At 33.3% G+C, this 19496-nt stretch overlaps 1 protein-coding gene across 6 annotated transcripts in view; it reads left to right on the top strand.

The window, feature by feature from the left end:
• Positions 1–19496, top strand: part of CEP350 (centrosomal protein 350) — a 110961-nt gene that overhangs the window by 26522 nt on the left and 64943 nt on the right. For all 6 annotated transcript variants that reach the window (XM_011361217.2, XM_023531246.1, XM_023531247.1 and 3 more), the window contains exons 8-15: positions 192–305; positions 3651–3797; positions 5036–5691; positions 6474–6595; positions 9374–10434; positions 11816–11966; positions 13402–13574; positions 18329–18515. In XM_011361217.2, the coding sequence (XP_011359519.1) occupies positions 192–305; positions 3651–3797; positions 5036–5691; positions 6474–6595; positions 9374–10434; positions 11816–11966; positions 13402–13574; positions 18329–18515 (2611 nt within the window). The remainder of the gene's footprint in view (positions 1–191; positions 306–3650; positions 3798–5035; positions 5692–6473; positions 6596–9373; positions 10435–11815; positions 11967–13401; positions 13575–18328; positions 18516–19496) is intronic.

Raw genomic sequence — 19496 nt, 5'->3', positions numbered from 1 at the left:
GGGTAATCTGTGGACCTTTCCATAAGCAGACTTGGCATTGGTAGCTTACGGCGCATAGACATAGTCTCCTTGAAGATTCCTTTCTCCCTACTTGAGGCATATACTTCATTCTGATTTTTCACACTGGGGAGAGGATGAGTATGTGGGTAGGAATCATTATAATATTTGCTGGACATGTTTCTGCTTTTCAGATGATATCTCTATGAAAGAGAAACCAGCTGAAAAAAGTAAAGAAAAGAAAGTGGTCAAGCCAGTACGAAAAGTCCAAAAGGTAGCACAATTATCAAGTCCAGAATGCAAAACAGGTTAGTTTTCTCAATGTCGTGTGTATCCTAAAGTTATATATTACTGAGATGGCATCTACATGGAAATAAATATTTGTTAACTGGATTTTCTCATTGTTTGGCACATATGAAAATTCAGTACATTTTATGTATTATCTCATGTATGTGTATTATTATGGAGGTAGAATTGACATAGCATAAGCTATGCCTATTTAGAATATATAGTTTCATCAGTTTTCATATATGTATTATACATGAAACCACATGTTCACATGATACTGAACACCTTTCTCCCTCCAAAGCTGTTTCTATCATTTTAAATAGAAATTAACCAGATTAAAGAGAATGATTTTTATGTAGTGAATTTTTATATGCAAAGGTATTGCTTGTGACTTGTTACTAAGTCTCTTATAGAGAATAAATGTCGCTCAAGCAAAATATGGCAGTCCATGCCAATAGTAGTCAGGCTGCACTCTGAATAGATCAACACTGAGAAGAAGAGAATTCCCTGGTTCCATAGTGATCAACATTTCTGATTCAATCCAGATTGCCCAGATTTATAACAGTTTTGTTCCTTTGTTAAATGAGTTAATTTTAGTGTCCTTCAGTTTTCCCATGTGTGAAATGGGAAAGCAGAAGTACTTCTCATGGGGCTGTTGTGAGAACTAAAATAGTTAATATCTAAAAGAACTCTACAGAACATGGCATCTGGTAAGCATGCAAATGTTAGGAATGATTGCATTAATAATAATTATGATTTTTGTCTATACTGAAAATGGTTATTTAGTATGTCATATTCTTGTCAGTGAGTAATTTGGGCCAAGAGAGAGTGAAAAAAGTTGGGAATTTGGCACTTAGTTTGGAGACATTCTGAATCAATCATTCATACATTCATTCATTCTGTAAATATTTTAGAGCACTTGCCATATGTGTGGCATTGTGTTATACTAAGCTCAGGCATTAGAGTGGTAAGCGGGGTGCATGTAGTCCCTGCTCTTTTGGATCTTGTAATCTTGTCAGGAAAATAGTAGATACATAGAATAAAACATGATGAATGTACAGTAGGGGGTGTACAGTGTTATAGGAGGAAAGAGCAGGAGTGAGGGGCACTGGTTTTTGACAGGGCACTTATTTTCTGGTCATAGACTAAGCAATAGAGTGGTATTAATTTGTGACACCCATTGTTCACTCTAGATGTCAAAAGAGAATGAATGACTCTGTGTACAAATAAAAAATATAATTTTACAGAAGTATGAATCATCTGAATGTAAACTAAACTAATTCTTACCTTAAGAAAAAGTAAGATGTGCTATTTTTCATGTGATACTGTGTAATACTGTTGTCGGGCATAGCTTGAAATGAAGCATTAGGACTACTATAACACTGAGCTCGGGTTGTAGTTGTCCACTTTCATGGTAGGCTGATTTCCATGTGTGCACTGTGGCAATGACCGAGACAGAGAATCATTAAATGTGCCAAAGCTGTATTAATAGTTTTCTATAGTGAAAGTCCTGTTTTTCTGCCAATGACAGCATGAAACTATTCCAGAAAGCCAAATTTAGAAATAACCACCCAGCATATTCAAAAGCCAACATTTATAAATAACTACCCAGTATATTCATGGTTGCTTGCTTTTGATTCAGAAAATTAAGCTGAAATTGAAGAGAAGAAGCCTGTTCTCTCGTTTTACTAAGGAGCATAAAGTTTCTTATAAATAAATTGAGCAATAGACTTAAAACCTTTTAAATGTTTTAGATAGACTGTTTAAGGTTAATAACAAGATGCAAAAATATTTTCCTTAAGTAAATAGCGCACATTTATAATTCATGTTTCTTTATAAGAGATGTTTTCCTTAAAACTGTACTTAGATTTAAACTTTTAAATTAAAAGTCCTCTATAAAGAAACTCTAAATGGAATGTCTTTTATTATAAATAAAATAAAATAGCATCACAGAAAGCTCGAAAGATAGAAAACACACAAACTGTTATCTTTAAAGTATTAGTATTATTTTGTGTACTTCCTTATAATAGTTTTAAAATCATAATAGTATGTGATTGTAATCATTGTATACATAAAATTTTCTTTTTCTTTTAGCATGTTTCACAGAACATTCTTTTCTGTTATTTCTTATAGAAAGGGTAATAAAAGATAATTTGAAATGACCCTGTAATGAACTATTCACCATTCTTCAATGTTTAGGTTATTTCTGATATTATAAAAACTGATACAGTGAACATTTTCATTTATTTTTTTTCTTTTGAACAATTTCTAGTAGATATAATGCTATTACTTGGATTATTTGAGAAAGGTAAATGAGTACTTTTGGGGTCCCTGACACTTTTTTTTTAAGGAAGCTATATCCATTTATATTTCAATAAGCAAATAAAACGCTTTTATTGTAATTTTACCAGCATTGGCTATGAATGTAAAAATCTATTTTTCTAATTTAATTAACTATGAATGTAAAAATGTTTTTTCTAATTTAGTTAGCTATAAATGTAAAAATCTATTTTTCTAATTTAATTACATTTAAAGTACTACTTTGTATCTCAGTACTTATATATTTATTTCATGTTTATTTTTTCTGGTTTCTATTTTATAAAGTGTTATGTCATTTGTTATTTTTTAAGTTACTGTCTATTTTGAAACTATGGTCTAATTTTAATATTTTTTTATAATCTGAAAATAGTAAGTGAAAGATTTTCTCCTTGTAAACAGCTATATTTATTGGAACATTCTTTTATTTTTATGAACTTTTATAATTAGGGCAATTGAAAATATTTATATTTGTTTTTTGAATGTCATTGTTTTATGCATAAAAAGTATAGTTTTGGTATGTATTTGTAAAATGTGAAATTCCATGTAACACTATCCCCTCCCAAAGGTAATCCCTGTTAATTGTTTGTTATAAGTTATATATTTCTGCAGATTTTTTTCTGTGCTTAGATTAAGTCATTTGTTTGTTCAGCAAACATTTTACTCTGTTAGATACTGTGCTAGTATTGGTAAACCAAACACTTATTATAGTTAAGACATATTTTTGTTCTGTGCCAAAATTGTTGGATTTAGTGCCCTGTTGTTGATGTTTCAGTCATCATTATTAATATTTGGTACTTAATTTTTGAAGCATTTTACACTTATTTGAGATATAAGGGTAAATCAAGATTTAAATAAACTGTTTATTGATTTTGGGGACTTGGGGTTAAAAATAAAAGTAGATTGTAAACCTTTTGACTTTGGCATAAGATAAGCACAAGATTATTAGAAAACCTCTATTAGTAGATATATTTCTTAGAGATAAACTTTAAGTTCAACCCAGTATCTATATATGTGTGTGTGTATACACGAATATATGTATATTTTAGGTAGTAGCCGTCTGATAAGCACATCTTCTTGGCGAGATGGACAAAAATTAGTAAAGAAAATTCTGGGACCTGCACCCAAAATAGAGCAAAAAGAGCGAAGAACAGTATCAAGTGACAGAAGTGGAAGAGAGAGAACTACTAAATCTGGTAAGTAAATTATTAAATTAAATTATCTCAATTAAAATCAAGAAAAACAATTAAAAGCTGCTTTTGTAAGTACTTAGGGTGAAAATACTCTTTTGAGAATGATTTATGACTTTGATTTATAATTGTGAATGTATCTAGAAAAGAAAGCATGTTCTATTGGACTTGTCTATGGATAATTTCCACACATACGTGTTATGGTGATCTTTATTAAGACTTTTGTTTATGTTATATTAATTACATGTAGCCGTCATTGCGAATAGCAAAGCATCATATAATCCAATATTATTAGACTCTTAGGGACCTTAAGAAAATCAAGTCCAGTCTATCTCATCTCTACATACACAAACACAGGCATACATTCACAAGGTTGAATTTTTTTATTTGGCAGATTAGGAAACAGGTCCTGAGAGAGAACTGACTTTTCTCAAGGGCATTCAGTCAGTGGGTGGCAAATTTGATTTAGGATCCACAACTCTTCAGTTTGACCCTCAAGTCTATTACTTTTTTTGAAATGTCTTGAATGCTATTTGAAATAACTAGTTACTTTTTCATGAACACTAATTTTGGGAAATGAAATAAAAATACTTACAGGCCAGCTTTCCTTTTCAGCAGCAAAATTTACCTTAATTAATTTTAACTTCTGGAATGAATTCAGGAAGAAATGCAATTGCAACTATAATTTGGTATATAAAAGCCAACGTATACTTCGTATTTGCTCCTCTTCGCTTTCATTTAGTTTGTAAATAAACCCACATGTATTCTCAGTCTAAAATTAATGTAGCAACAAATATCTAGATGATAAAATGATTTTTTTTCTATGTATTTAATATGTCATTCTTTGGAGAGTTGTGGCAGCTTTAACATTGTTGGGTTTTTTATCAGCTGTTTTGGAGGTTTGGGGAAGGAGAGAAATAGTAACATTAAATATGCACAAGAAAGAAATAGTAATTCTCTATTAATAGTTCAGTATTCACATCAATAATAAGATCTGTATTTCAGAAATATTCAAAGATACATTTTCCCCCAAATGCCAAGGAAGCATAGTATTTCCAAAGATTGAAATTCTTTTTCTACTGCTAAAAAAATGGTTTTTTTTCCTTCTATAATATTTTTTAGATTTTATATATTTGAATAAGAGTTTAAGATAAGATGAAATTCCCTGATTTTCACCTTAGTGCAATAAATCTTAAGAATGAATACAGAATTTTAATACATCACTAACGGTTCATCCTTTGCAGGGAGTCATATTGGGAGAGCAGAATCTGATCCCAGGTTGGATGTTTCGCATAGACATCTCCCACGAAACTCAGAACATTCAAGTAGAGCTCGGTCTGAAAATAATATAAAGAAATTAGCTACATCTCTTCCAGACAATAAGCAGGAGGAAAATACTGCCTTAAATAAGGACTTTTTACCTGTTGAAATTCGTGGAATTCTTGATGACCTACAACTGGATTCTTCAGCTCAGGCTACAAGGCAAGAGACAGGAGAGTTACAGAATCAGAAGTCATCAGCACCAGTACAAGCTTCTAGGAGTCATAGCCCAATAAAAAGAAAACCTGACAAAATAACAGCTAATGACGATCCCCCTGTCATTTCTAAAAAGCGCCACTATGACACAGATGAGGTACGACAGTACATCGTTAGACAGCAGGAGGAAAGGAAGAGGAAGCAGAATGAAGAGAAGAAGGCTCAAAAGGAGGCCACTGAGCAGAAGAACAAACGATTGCAGGAGCTGTACCGGAAGCAGAAAGAAGCCTTTACTAAAGTAAAAAACGTGCCTCCTTCTGAGCCGTCAGCAACTAGGCGGCTGCAGGAAACTTACTCCAAATTATTACTAGAAAAGACCTTGCTCGAAGAGCCAACTCATCAACATGTTACGCAGGAAACACAGGTAATAGTAGTGGCAGAAATACAAAGAGAAGTAATTTAGGGTGAGGAAAAGTCTATTTGCTATACTATTTAAAAATTACCAGCCGTTGCTAGTGTTCAGGTATATGCTCAGACAGCATTTGAAATAATGAAATTTATAGTATATGAAGAGTAATTTGATAAATATGACTGAAACTAATGCTCAGTATCTTAGAGTGATTGTTACTGATCTCTGTTCATGTTATTCTTGCTAATAGTTATCTCCCTGCCTAGTTTTCATTGTTTACTTAGCAAATAAAGTTAGATTGTGATAATGAAAAGCCTAGTTTTGTGATCTTTGCTGAAATTAGAAAATATCCTAATTTAGTGTTATAATTTTATGAGTATAGCTAATGTTTTAAAGAATATTAAGAGTAACATTAAGTGTGTATCATGTGCCTGATACTGTGTTTTAAAGATTTTAAAGGCTTAAGCTTCAGTGAATTCTCACAACCCTGAGAAGGTGTATATACTATTAGTATTTCTACTTATCAGGTGAAAAACTAAGGTTTAGAAAGAATATTATTTCTTTCAAATTATGAAGTTAGTATTAGGTGCCCTTGTTGGATTTCAGATGTCATTTTGCTGTTAATTATAATGACCGTTTTTAAGACAAACTAAGTTTGAATTGGTTTTATATGAGAGGAAAAAGCCCTTACATTTCATGATCTTTGTTAAGTTGAAACCACTTAATATTTGTCTTATGTACTCCTTGAATATATCTTTGTGATGAGAGTCAGATAAATTTGATGTCCTTTTTCCTAGACCAGACCAGGGTATCAGCCATCTGGAGAATCTGACAAAGAAAACAAAGTGCAGGAACGTCCCCCAAGTGCATCTTCCAGCAGTGACATGTCTCTTTCGGAACCTCCTCAGCCTCTTGCAAGGTAAAAGGGGAGAATGAAAGATGCTTAAGATGAAATTTATGTTTAGTTTAGAGAATAGCGGTCTGTGCTCAATTAATTAATTTTGTTGACTGGCTTTATGTGTGATCAAGAAAGAAGTTTATTTAGAAATTGTTAATAAATAGTTACTATCTTCTGAGGAATACTTAGGCATGGTTGCATCTATACTTACTATATCCCCTAACATCTATACTTACTGTATCCCTTATTCTGTTTAACTTTTACCTGTCCTTTAATATCCACTGTAAGTGCCAGTTCCTTCTGGGGATCACCTGCAGTTAGAAGCACTCTTACTCTGAACTAAACACACAATAAAAGTTTGTTGGATGAATGGATCACAGTGAAATTAATATTTTAAAGTATCTGTGGTGAATAATTTTTAAAAGACATTTCTGTATACATTACTAGTCATAGTTTCTTCATATGACTTATACCCCAGGAGAATAGTAATACTGATAAAAAATAGCTAAAATTTACTGAGTAGTTGTTAGATTCCAGGCACCGATCTAAGAACTTTGCATGTATTGAATCTTTGTAATTCCTCGAGTTAGGCACTGTAATTCCCATTTTACAGAAGAAGTAATTGAAGCCTAGAGTTTAATTAACTTTCTCAAACATCAAACGTTAGTGGTAGAGATGGATTTGAACTTAAGGAGTCTGATTCCAGAAGCCCGTGTCTTTAACCAGTCTCCACACTGCCATTCAGTAAGTGAAATATTTCATATGATTTGTTTGGGGTTGTCAGTACATTTCAGATTTTAAGCATAAATACATTTTTTGAATTCGACCACCTTTCGGTAGATGCACTCTTCTTGTTCATCGCAGTCCCATTACGGTTGTCAGACATATCCTGCTGGCTTCATGTCTTCAATTTTTACTTTTCCCTGAATTTGTTTCTGGCTCACAACAAGTTACCCAATATTAAAAACAAACCAAACATAAACAAATCTATTACTAGACTTTATTACCTTGCATGTGTTCCTCTCCTTTCCTTTAAAATCAAATTCTTTGACTTGTGATATCTAGCCTATTACCTCTACTTTCTCTCCTTACCTTCCCCATTTCTGTTAATAATTTTAACACATTTCAGTTACTTTATGCTTAAAAGCACGGCTTTTTTTTTTTTTTTTTTTGACCTTAATGGCTCATCATTCTTTGCTAGCTACCTGGAAAACTCCAGGTTACTTATCTGACCTTGAAGACCTTGCAGATCCAACTCAAAAGTCACTTTTCTTGAGTTAGCAGAGTTCATTGTTCCCTGTCTACACTCTATGGAACTTTATATATTTCTGTGTTAGTTCTTGTGACATTGTATTTTAGCTGTTTATTAGTCTCTGAGAATCTGCTAGATCTTCAGAAACTGAAGAGTAAGGATTAAGTCTTAACTAGATTAAGTCTCTATTTTTATTTCCCACATAGTACCTGCTGTAAAATTGGCATTCTAAATCATTGGATTTAAAGATTTGGGAATTTTACTCAGTTTGCTCAGCAGTATCTTCATATTTGTATCTTCCTTTGCATTCTCACACTTCCAGCTTAGTTCAGGCCCTAATAACCTCACACCTTTTGCATTTGTAAGAGTCTGTATTCAGTGGCATAGAATCTATGCACTAGTCTTCCTTTTCTCATTCCATTTTCATAGTACCCCCCCAGTGTAAAGCACTGCTACACCGTAACCTCCAACCAAACCTTGCATGGCATACTTTTCAATTCCCTTATCACCCTGGTTACTCACCAGATGATTTTTTTTTTAACATAATTGGTAGGACTTCACATTTTTCCATACTAGTTTGGTCTAAGGTTTCAGCCTGTGTGAATAACTTTGAATCATAATTTGATAATTCGTAGCGTTAGCCATGCCTCCCAGCTTTCTGTTATCTGCAGATTTGATAAACTATCTTCATGTCATCATCCAAAAATAATGGGCAAGACCAAGGACAGACAATACCTCATGTTATTTTTTTCTAAGGATCTTCTTAATAGTTAACATCAACCTTTAATGTTTCTGTAGTAACCCTTAATACACAAAGTGTCTATAGTCTGGAAACGTAGGTGAATTGTATAATGTTGTCTGGGACAGCTTTGTTCTGTTTCTAGACTTTATGGATACCCTACCCTATATATGACTGGTACTCAGAGTTTTGCATTGGTAGTCATTGTTTGATGTTCATTAATTTTTTACAAGAATTAAGATTGTAATAATCTGACTTCTTAAGTATGTTAAATATAAATGCTTGGCATTTATTTTATATTTGTTGATTAAAATAATACGTTATATATTTATATTTGTTGATTAAAATAATATATGTCATGCCTATGTTAATAGTGAGCAATCTTAAGCATTTCTTTTTTATATAACATTATTTTTAAAGGGAAGGATAGAACCAGTGTTGTAAAGAATTTTGTATACAGTTTTAAAGATTATAATGCCTTCTCTTAATAGTTTAAAATGTGTGATATCTTAGTCGAAGAAAACAGTTTGCAAAACAGTATATTCCATTTTTGTGAAAATAACACCAAAATACAACATACACATAGAAAAATGTTCGGAAAGATATACTTCTGAGTGAAAAAATGAATAGTGCGTCTTTCTTATTGGTTAGCTATGAGTGTTTGTTATCTTTTTTATACTCTTCGCCTGTCCTTTTTTTTTCAGTGAGTATACATTACTCTTATAATCAGAAAAAAAAACAAAACTTAAGAAGGTAGCTTAGTTATGAGTTGTTGTGTTAACTAACATATCGTGACTTTCTCTTGCAGAAGGGACTTGATGGAACCTACATGGATGCAGCCTGACAGATTGAGCCCACGAGTCCACCATTCTCAACCACAGCCTCCTATTGGAACAGCTGGAAATTTACTCTCCCAGCTCTTGAGTCTAGAGCATGTAGGGCTTTTGCATAAGGATTTTGAATCTATTTTATCAAGCAGGAAGAATCATAATATGGCTTCAGGGCCATTATCCTTTACACCTCAACCACATCTGACCTCCCCAGTTGCTCATTCAGATGCCTTGTTAAAACCTAGTACCAGCCAATTTAAGAGTAAACTGGATCGTATCGAAGCCTTGAAAGCAACAGCTGCTTCTTTGTCTAGCAGGATTGAAAGTGAAGCCAAGAAATTAGCTGGGGCTAACATTAATTATGGGTCAGTATGGAACACTGAGTATGATGTGCAGCAAACGCCTCAAGAAGATGGACCGTGGACCAAGGCTATAAGTCCACCTGTGAAAGAGGATACTGAAGACGTTTTCTCTGCCCGAATTCAAAAGATGCTGGGAACTTGTGTATCTCATGCAACTTTTGAAGATGAGCTTCCTGGTGTGGGCAACCTTAGTGAATTTAAAAAGCTTCCTGAAGTGATAAGACCTCATAGTGCCATATCCAGCTTCAGAATGAGATCCCCTGGTCCCAAACCAGAAGGGCTGCTGGCACAATTGTGTAAGAGGCAGACTGACTCTTCCAGCTCTGATATGCAAGCTTGTTCTCAAGACAAAGCCAAAACGTCTCTTGGTTCCAGCACAGAATCAGTCAGTGAAGGTCCTCTTCTTAGTGAGGGAAGTCTCTCTGAAGAAGAGGGGGGCCGAGATGGACGGCCCCCTTTGAAGGTAGCAGAAATCTTAAAAGAAAAGGAATTTTGTGCTGGAGAAAGAAATGCTTATGAACCCATCAAAGAGTTTCAGAAGGAAGCTGAAAAATTCTTGCCACTTTTTGGGCACATAGGTGGTACACAAGGCAAAGGACCTTGGGAAGAATTGGCAAAGGGAAGTCCACATAGTGTCATTAATATTTTTACAAAATCGTATCAATTATATGGAAAAGGTGAGAAAAATAAATAAGCCTTGTAACATTTGTATGTTATCTTAAGAAAAATTATTTCATAATCTGTACAAGATAATACTTAAGTACAGATTCTCATTGTTAATTATGAGGATAATGGAAATACTGTCTAAATCTAAATTACTTGCAAGTTTTAACTAGAGTACTGTAATCTTTAAAATTTTTTTTTTTTTTAGTCATATAATAACAGTTGATTGGTAGTAATAGAAATTTTGGTCTAATTTGGAGAAATTCGTAGATGATGTTCAGGATTGGTATGTATCAAGTGTGTACTAGGTTTTCTGTGACCATAGTTATGTATTAAGAGAGAAAAAAGCATATTTCTTAATAGTGACTTGTGAATCATTGGGAATATAGTGTTCAAGAATCAAAGGGGGCAACTATAGTAACATTTCTAATACGGAAACAAATCTAATACGGAATCTATTACCCTTTGTCAAAGTTAATTTTAAATACAGACTTCGACACAGTAATGTAGCTACATAATTGGTTCTTGAAACAAAAACTTCTAAAGTTTCCTTTTTATGCTTGAGATCCTGCAACACAACTTTCCTTTTCTATGAGGGACTCAATTCTTGAAAGTCCTTTCCTCTGTTCTTCCTGCCACAGGTGGATTCTACCTGTCTTATGCTAACATAACCTTAGAATTTCCAGGTTGGAGAGTGAGGCTGAGCCTTAAGTCACCTGTTGATGCTGTAGTTTTTTGTTTCCATTCTAAATAGTGAACAACTTATTTGGCAAATGAATCGATTTCATCTGTTTATCTTATACTTCATTGGTATCACATTGCAATTTCTTAGAATTTATATTTAGCCAATTCGTTATGATCTTATATAGATTTATATATGCTATTCATCCCTTTTATTTAACACTTATTTCTGTAAATGGTACTTTTGAAGTTCTTTGGATTTTAAAGCTCTTTTGATAAAAACAAAGTGCTTTTAAATCAACAACCTTATTTTTTGTAAGAAAATTGAGTTCTTAAATCCTCTTAGATTTTCATTAAGATTTTATAGTTATACTGAAATATTTAGAGTTGACATGATATGTATCTGGGATTTGCTTCAAAATAATTTGTAAGGAGAATGAAAGATGTATGGAATAAGAGGTTTAACTGAAACTAGATCGATCCATTGGTTTCATTATGCTCTTCTCTCTACTTTTCATGTATGTTTGAAAATTTTCATAATTAAAACTAAAAAAATGTATTTTTAAATATAAAGATAAATTGAAAAGAAACCCTAATAAAAGCAAACTAAAATGTCCCTAAATCCATGTTGTTAATCTCTTATGTTGTGGAATGTGTTGCTTGTTGTGTTTTTATTTTTGTTTTAAAACACATTTCAATTATTACTTTTGACAGGGCTTGAAGACAGGATGGAAAGAGGAACATCAGCATCGCGGCCTTTGAATGCCATCCCAAGCCCTCTGAGCAGTGTTTCGTATGAAGATGATTTTGTCTCCTCTCCAGGGAGTGGGACTTTGACAGAAAAAAAATCAGCTCTTGAACCTAGGTACGAATATGTTGAGAATGTGGAATATAATCTGAAGGGTGAGAAAAATGTAGAAATGAGATCTGTAGTCTGAATATTAGTCAAATTTTGCCTTTTTAAGGACACATGTAGAGTTTGCTAGCATAGTGGTTATTAATAACACAGGCTCTGTATTCAGACTGCCCGGATTTAAGTCCTGGCTCTCTTGATTATTAGTTGTTTTTGGGTGTATTACTTAACCGTCCTGTGCCTCAGTTTCCTTCTCCGTGAAATGGGAAAAATAATATTACCTACCTCAAGAGTGTTATGACTATTCAGTTAAATACAAAGCACTTAGAACAGAGCCGAGCACATAGATCGTTAAATCAGTCTCTGAATCCTCAATAGAGGATGGGATTGGGAAGCTGTCCCGTAGTGTACTAACGTTAAAAGAAATAAGAAATAGTTTCCTCTGATAGAATGGAGGATGACCAGATAGATCCTTGACTCCATGATCCCAAGTAATCAGGAAATTTTTTTTTATGATTGGATAACATCTAAAATTTTGCGAGGCTTTAAAGAATAACTGTTATATTAATATTTATTGAGCACTTAATGTGCAAGGCATCGAAAGGACTAAGGGAGGAGCTTTACCTGTGTTAATTCATTCTTACAACAGCCCGATGTGATAAGTACTAATGTGGCCATTTCTGCTTCAGGAAACCAAAGCTCCAAGGTTAAGGTACTTGTCCAGAGTCATATAGTGAGTGAGTCAGACCTTGCAGGAGAGGATGTCCTCCCTAAATTTTGTTACCATATAAAGTAGTCTGTAATTACTCACATTTGATATAATTTTCTTCAAAAATTATAAATTGTAACCTACATAAGATTATTGGATGATCTTTTAAAAATTTTATCTAGTTGGACTTACGAAGATAAGTATTATTAAATTATAGCAGGAAAGGTATAGTTTTAAATTTTGAGCTCTAAAGAAAAGATCGAATGAAAAGATTGAATTTTTAAATCAAAACTTGTAAAAGTTTAATTGTGGTGACATTTAATAGCACCAATCAATATGATTTGTTGTATTTTATTTCTAGGTTGAAGTAGAACATATCGTTTCCTATAAGATTATCAGAAGGAAAATAATCATCATACATAATCATAAATCCAAATAGAAATTGAGGCCACATTTTCTAGTATCCAGCATTATTCTATTTTTTCTATTACATATCTGAATTATCCATTTTTATTGGTTTCACTTCAATAAACAACTCCTTGAAATTTTTCTCAATAATAAATTGAACCATAGGAAATAATCCAGGCCTATGGTAGTAGAAAAAGAAAAAAGAAAAGTGGAAGGCATCTTTGATTAAAGTTATATTCTCTCTGCGATTAAATAGATTAAAAAATATCTATAATTTAGCGGCATTTTAAGACTTATTTCTTTCTTCTACTGTTACTTATTTTTTGACAGTATTGGTGGTAGCAATTTAGGCCTTCAGGAGGAGCATTCTAGCAGAAAGTCTGCCTATGACCTTGCCTCTGTGGATGTCACCTCCCAGCATTCATCAGGGGCCCAGTCTGCTGCATCGTCTCGGTCATCTGCTTCTTCTAAAGGAAAGAAGGGAAAAAAGGAAAAGATAGAATGTAAGTGGAATTCTACGTGGCGACTTTTTCTCTTACCATTGACTTTGTGGTAGTGATCTAAAGTTATAATTTGATTCCATAAGAAGTTAGATGAACTTTATGATAATGTAAAATTAACTTTCATATTTAACATAACAGTACCTTTTTATATATAACATAAATCTTTTGCTTAGTACAAAAGGAGTTCATTTATAATTATAAAAAACAGGATTACAGATAAACAGTCATACAAGAATGAAATATCCATTGATCCCTCTGCTCAGAGAGAACTGCTATTAACCTTTTCGGTGCCTATTTTTCTAATACATACATAAAACGATACACACACATACTTATACACACACACACATCTCTATTTAAAAAACCAAAATCATATTGTTTTGCAGTGGCTTTTTAAAAAACTATGGTATATCATGTATATCTCTGAGCATTATTAAATACTCAAATTTTCTTATCTGTAAGATAAAGATCATAATAATAGATGCTTCATATGGTAATTTTGATGCTTACTTGAAATTAATGGATAGAATATGTACTTGGGCACTCTAAGTATTTTTGAGTGATTGAGGAGAATACCCTTCACTTTCCTCTATACTGCTTTAATTTGGTTATAATTTGTTCTGTTGAATTAGAGGTGAGAAGATACAGCAATTAGGCAGAAGCCTCTTAAACTCACAGGATGGTCCTTCCCTAGAGGATGATTTTGCTTCCAAAATTGTTTTTTCTAAATGTAAAAAATTGCTCATTGAGTTAAAAAAAAGGAAGGGGAGGAGAAATTAGTAAATATAGAAAACTATTTAAAAATGAAAAATCACCTGTAATCCCTCTACCTGCATATAACCAATGCTAACATTATTTTTAGGTTTTATTTTCTTTTATTGTGGTAAAACATATGTAACATAAACTTTATTATTTTAACCATTTCTAAGTGTACAGTTAAATGGCTTTAAACACATTCATATTGTTGTGCAGCAGTCACCACTGTCCCATCTCCAGAACTTTTTCATCATCCCGTACTAAAACTCTGTCCCCGGTAAATAATAACTCCCTGTCCCTGTCTCCTCCAGCCCTGCTAACCACTGTTCTGTTTTCTGTCTCTATGAGTTTGACTACTCTAGGCACTTCATATAAGTGGCATAAGAATATTTATCTTTTTGTGTCTGGCTTATTCCATCTAGCATAACGTCCCTTACGTTTCATCCATGTTGTAGCGTATGTCAGACTGTCCCTTTTTTTTAAAAGTTGAATAGTATTCTATTGTATGTATATACCACTTTTTGTTTATCTGTTCATCAGTTGATGGACATTTTGTTTTTTTCCACCTTTTGGCTATTGTGAATAATGTTGCCATGAACAGTGGTGTATAAATATCAGTTCAAGTCTCTGCTTTCAATTATTTTGTGTGTATACCCAGATGTGGACTTATTGGATCAAATGATATTTCTGTGTTTAATTTTTTGAGGAACTGCCATACTGTTTTCTATAGCAGCTGCAGCATTTTACATTCCCACCAGTAATGCGCAGGGGTTCCGGTTTCTCCACATCCATGCCAACACTTGTTTTGTTTTGTTTTTTTTTAATACTAGAAAACCTAATGGGTGTGAAACGTTACCATTTTTAGCAAGAATCTTTTCAGACAATTTGTAGGCATATGTAAATTGGAAGTGTTACGTGTATGGGATCCTATTATACATGATGTTTTGTTCTTTCAGTGGCTTATAGATATCTTTGTCAGTAAATATGGATTACCCTTTGTAATGATCACCTAGCGTTCCGTTATTTGAATATATTGTAATTTAGCCAATTTCTTGTTGCTGGACATTTAGGGTTTTTTTCTTCCTTTTTTCCCCCATTATAGACACTGCTATATTGAATATCCTTATAAATGCATCTTTATGCATTAGTCTAGTTCTTTATTTTTTTTAAAGAGAATATCCTACAAGTGAAATAATGGGGCAAAGAGTATTATACCCTGTTTAAAATTTGGATACATTTTGCCAAATGGTTATTCAGAAAGCTAGTGTCACTTTATACTTCCAATGTGAGAGTGGTAGCAGAAATTATTTCTTAATCATTAACCTAGTATTACTCTCAACAGTGTTCTGAAAGTCTTTAGTAGGAACATTAGACATTATGTTACCAGCACTTCTCAAAGTCTGTCTTTTCTTCTGAAATACTGCTTCAGTGCGAGAGGCTGTTTCATCCGTGTTCTGAGGCTCACAAAAGAACTCCATGGTTCCAGAAATGTGGGGAAATGCTTTTAAGAGTGAAACAGGCTTCTTTGCTACTGGGTTCACTTTTAATATGCTAATATGCATTATTTATTTTAGGGTGAGGATGAGGCCGTAGTATGAAGTATAATCCTAAATTATTTGACCATAGAATTATTTCTTTAATCAACACATTGTGGCATTAGAATTCAGCAGAACACATTTTAGGAAATGCCAATCTTGCTCAGTTCTTTTATTTTGCAGTTTCATACTTAGTTTATGTTAGTGTCTCACTCAAGGTCACTAACTAGTTATTGGCAAAGCCTGCATTCTGACTTCCGACTCCCAAAGCTAATTCATCTTATCCTTTAATATACTGTACAACTTAAAATATGATATATTGAGTATAAGTATAAGCAGTATGATTTAATATGTTTAAAAAAATTATAACCTAAACATGAATGTATGTACTATAGGTAGAGTTTAGTGGCTTTTCGCTTCCCTGCCCCTCTCACAATGCCTTAAAAAAACCCCTCTATTTTACTTTTTACAGCATCATCATAAACTTAATTTCTTCTTCATCCCCAAGTCCTAAAATCAGTGCAGTTTTTGTTGTATATACTCCATCTGGTGGAGAAAAAGAGTGTCTGCATACTGTGTACTTGATAGTCTTTTAAAGTAAGGGGAAACATTTTCTTTGTATAGACTCCCTTGATTGGACTTTAGATCTTTCTTGCATAGACCATGGTATTGTATACAATTTCTAGTAGTTTGAAATCAAGGAAAATTTTAAATTGTGTATTTATTTTCAAAGAACAATGTTAAATGAATAAAGACTTTTTATTAAAAAAAATGCACCTTTATTATGGAAAAATTAGAGATAACCAGTATTAACAGCTCGCTTCTAGCCTTGGGATCATAAATAGATTTTAAATGATAGAGTCCTTTCTAATTGATGATTAATAATCCCTTAGATTATTTGTATGTCCCCCCCCCCCCCCCCCCGCCATTATGATATCTAATTTATGGTGCTCATCTTTACATAGCTTCCTAGGATGAATTATTAAGAGTGAGGTGGAATTTCTGTCAAAGGGAATGGAAAATTATTTTTATACATATTTTAAGTTGTTTTTCAGAAAGGATGTATCAGTTTGCACTCCAATGAAAACAATGAGTAGCCTTTCCTGTGTGTGCTGAATGACTCAAGGTTCCATTTCTTTAAAAATATTTGCTATTCTAACAATGAAAAATGGCATCTCACTCCTCCCTCCTCCCCCTAGCCCCTGGTAACAACTATTTTACTTTGTGTCTCCAGGAGTTTGCCTACTCTAGGTACTTTATCTAAGTGTGTAATCAGAATATTTGTTCTTTTGTGACTGGTTTATTTTACTTAGCGTCTTCAAGGTTTATCTATGTGGTAGCAGTATGTTAGAATGCCCTTTCTTTCTAAGACTGAATAATATTTCATTGTATGTATAAACCACATTTTTCTTTGTTTATGCATTCATCAAACTGTTGAAGGACATCTGGGTTGGTTTCACCTTTTGGCTATTGTAAATAATGCTGCTATGAACATGGGTGTCCAATATAATTTTTTTTCACTTTTCCATTTCTTTGATCTTTAACCATATATTTACACTTTAAAAAACCTTAGTTACCATTAAAATGTATATGCAATTTTTTTTTAGTGTAACAAATATTTTCCCATGCCGCTGTTGAAAATATATCAAGGTGAACGATGTACTAGACATAGAGTCATGAGGCCTGGGTTTATGTCCTACTTCTGTTATTGACCATGTATCCTTAAGCAAGTTATTTAGCCTCATAGATCTGTAATTACTTCATCATTAAATGAGCATATGGTACTCATTTCATAGGATGTTTAAGAGCAATAAAGTAATATATATGTAGTGCATTTTAGATTACAAAGTGCTGTTTAAATGTTCAAGTTACTATTAGCTATGTAATTTAGAAAACTCTTCTGTCGTTGCAAATGTAGGTTGAACTTTTTAAAATGATATATATAAAGTTATGCGTTGAATATCATGCATAATTTTTGTTTACTGGTATCAGTAATCTCTTTAAGATACTCCTAGGTGAGATATTCTGCGTCAGAGAATATGAGCAGTTTTATGAATCTGGCTATATAGTTCTTCCCATAGAGCTTTTCAAAAGGATCGTGTAGTTCAGTTGGCAGTTGATGCCATTTTTCTCTCAGCTTTGAGTTCCTCTTGTTTACTTTTTCGTAGGATTTGAATAGTACTTCATTCTTATTTAATATACTTGTCTTTTTTTAACTCCTTGATTTTAGAACCGTTTATCTTTTAATAGCAGATGGGGGCTGTTAATGGAAGAAATTTCACTTTTCTTACATGGAAGCAGAAGGATGAAAGAAGTGCTTTAGCTACAAACAAATTTTTTAAATAAGTCAATTTTTAAATATTCTGGTCTGTACTTATTATTTTATTGAAACTAAGTATCTATCAATTATCTTTCATAGCTTCTAATATTGGAAGTCAGTTTTATAAGAAGTTTGCTTTGCAGGGCTGGATTCACTCACCGGAAATGTTCAGAACTCACTTCTTGAGGAGGAAAAGGTGCACTCTGGCTCAGAACGTGGCTCTCATCGGGGAAAGAAATCTGGGGCCAGTAGCAAACTTTCTGTCAAAGGTTATGAACAGACTCTTGACACTGACAGCACTTTGGAGGACCTTTCTGGGCATTCTGTGAGGTAATGTACATTTTATACTGAAATTCATATTTAATTAAAATTACAATATTGTCGATGTTCAGAGAATACACTTAGTAAATTTCTGTATTTTACGAATAGGATAGTTTTGTTCATAGCTCTAGTCTTTATGTTTTAGAATATGACCATCTCTCAGCTAAACTATTAACACCCTCTCCCTCAGGAATTCTCTGCTTCTAGCACAACTCCCCTTTCTCTTTTAAATGCCATTGCCACAGATGCTTTCCTGCCTCAATCCTTTGACCAAGCAGCTACTTTCCTTGGGGTATTTTGGGAGCTCGCAGTTTCCCCCCAGGTCAACTCTAAGAACTTCATCTGAAGTGTTTCCACTGGGCTCCCACCACAAACCATCTCATTTCCTTTGTCTGTTCAGTTTGCTTCTCAGCTGTGTTCTGCTCTTTCAGCACAATGACTTAGCATCCTTTCGGTCTCATTGTTTATTTCTCCTTCTGAACTTCTCTCTCCTGCTCAACTTATTAAATGACCTGAGCAGACTTTGAAATCTCACTCTCTTATTGATTATGGATCTTGCATACTCTGTGATTTTTTTCCCTTCTTTTTACTATATATTATGTGCTTAGCCTGTTGCTTGCAAATAACTGTCAGTTATTGCTTCAGGTACAGTTTCTACTTCTCTGTCCACGTGACTTTTTATATGCTGCGCTGGTTTTGTCATTTTGGAAATTTAAGCTCTGAGAAGACATGGATTTATTTTTTTCTTTCAGAAATGAACTCTGCTCTTTCTAGCATAGTGTCACATACAGATAATCATTTTTAATGCTTTCATGTTGCAAGCGTTGTGACATTAGTACTGTCATTGCTGTATAGTGCTTTTGGAATTCAGAAAACTTTACTTTTGTCTTAAGAGATAACCTGATGATTTAATTGGCAAAATCTACAAAGTTGGATATTTCTAAAACAGAATCCGTAGCCAAATAAGTTTGATAATGCCCCTGTACTATA

This window comes from Pteropus vampyrus, unplaced genomic scaffold (assembly GCF_000151845.1).
Source record: "Pteropus vampyrus isolate Shadow unplaced genomic scaffold, Pvam_2.0 Scaffold65, whole genome shotgun sequence".
NCBI lineage: Eukaryota > Metazoa > Chordata > Mammalia > Chiroptera > Pteropodidae > Pteropus > Pteropus vampyrus.
Note: the sequence above shows the minus strand (reverse complement) of the source record. Positions and strands in the feature narration are given on the sequence as shown.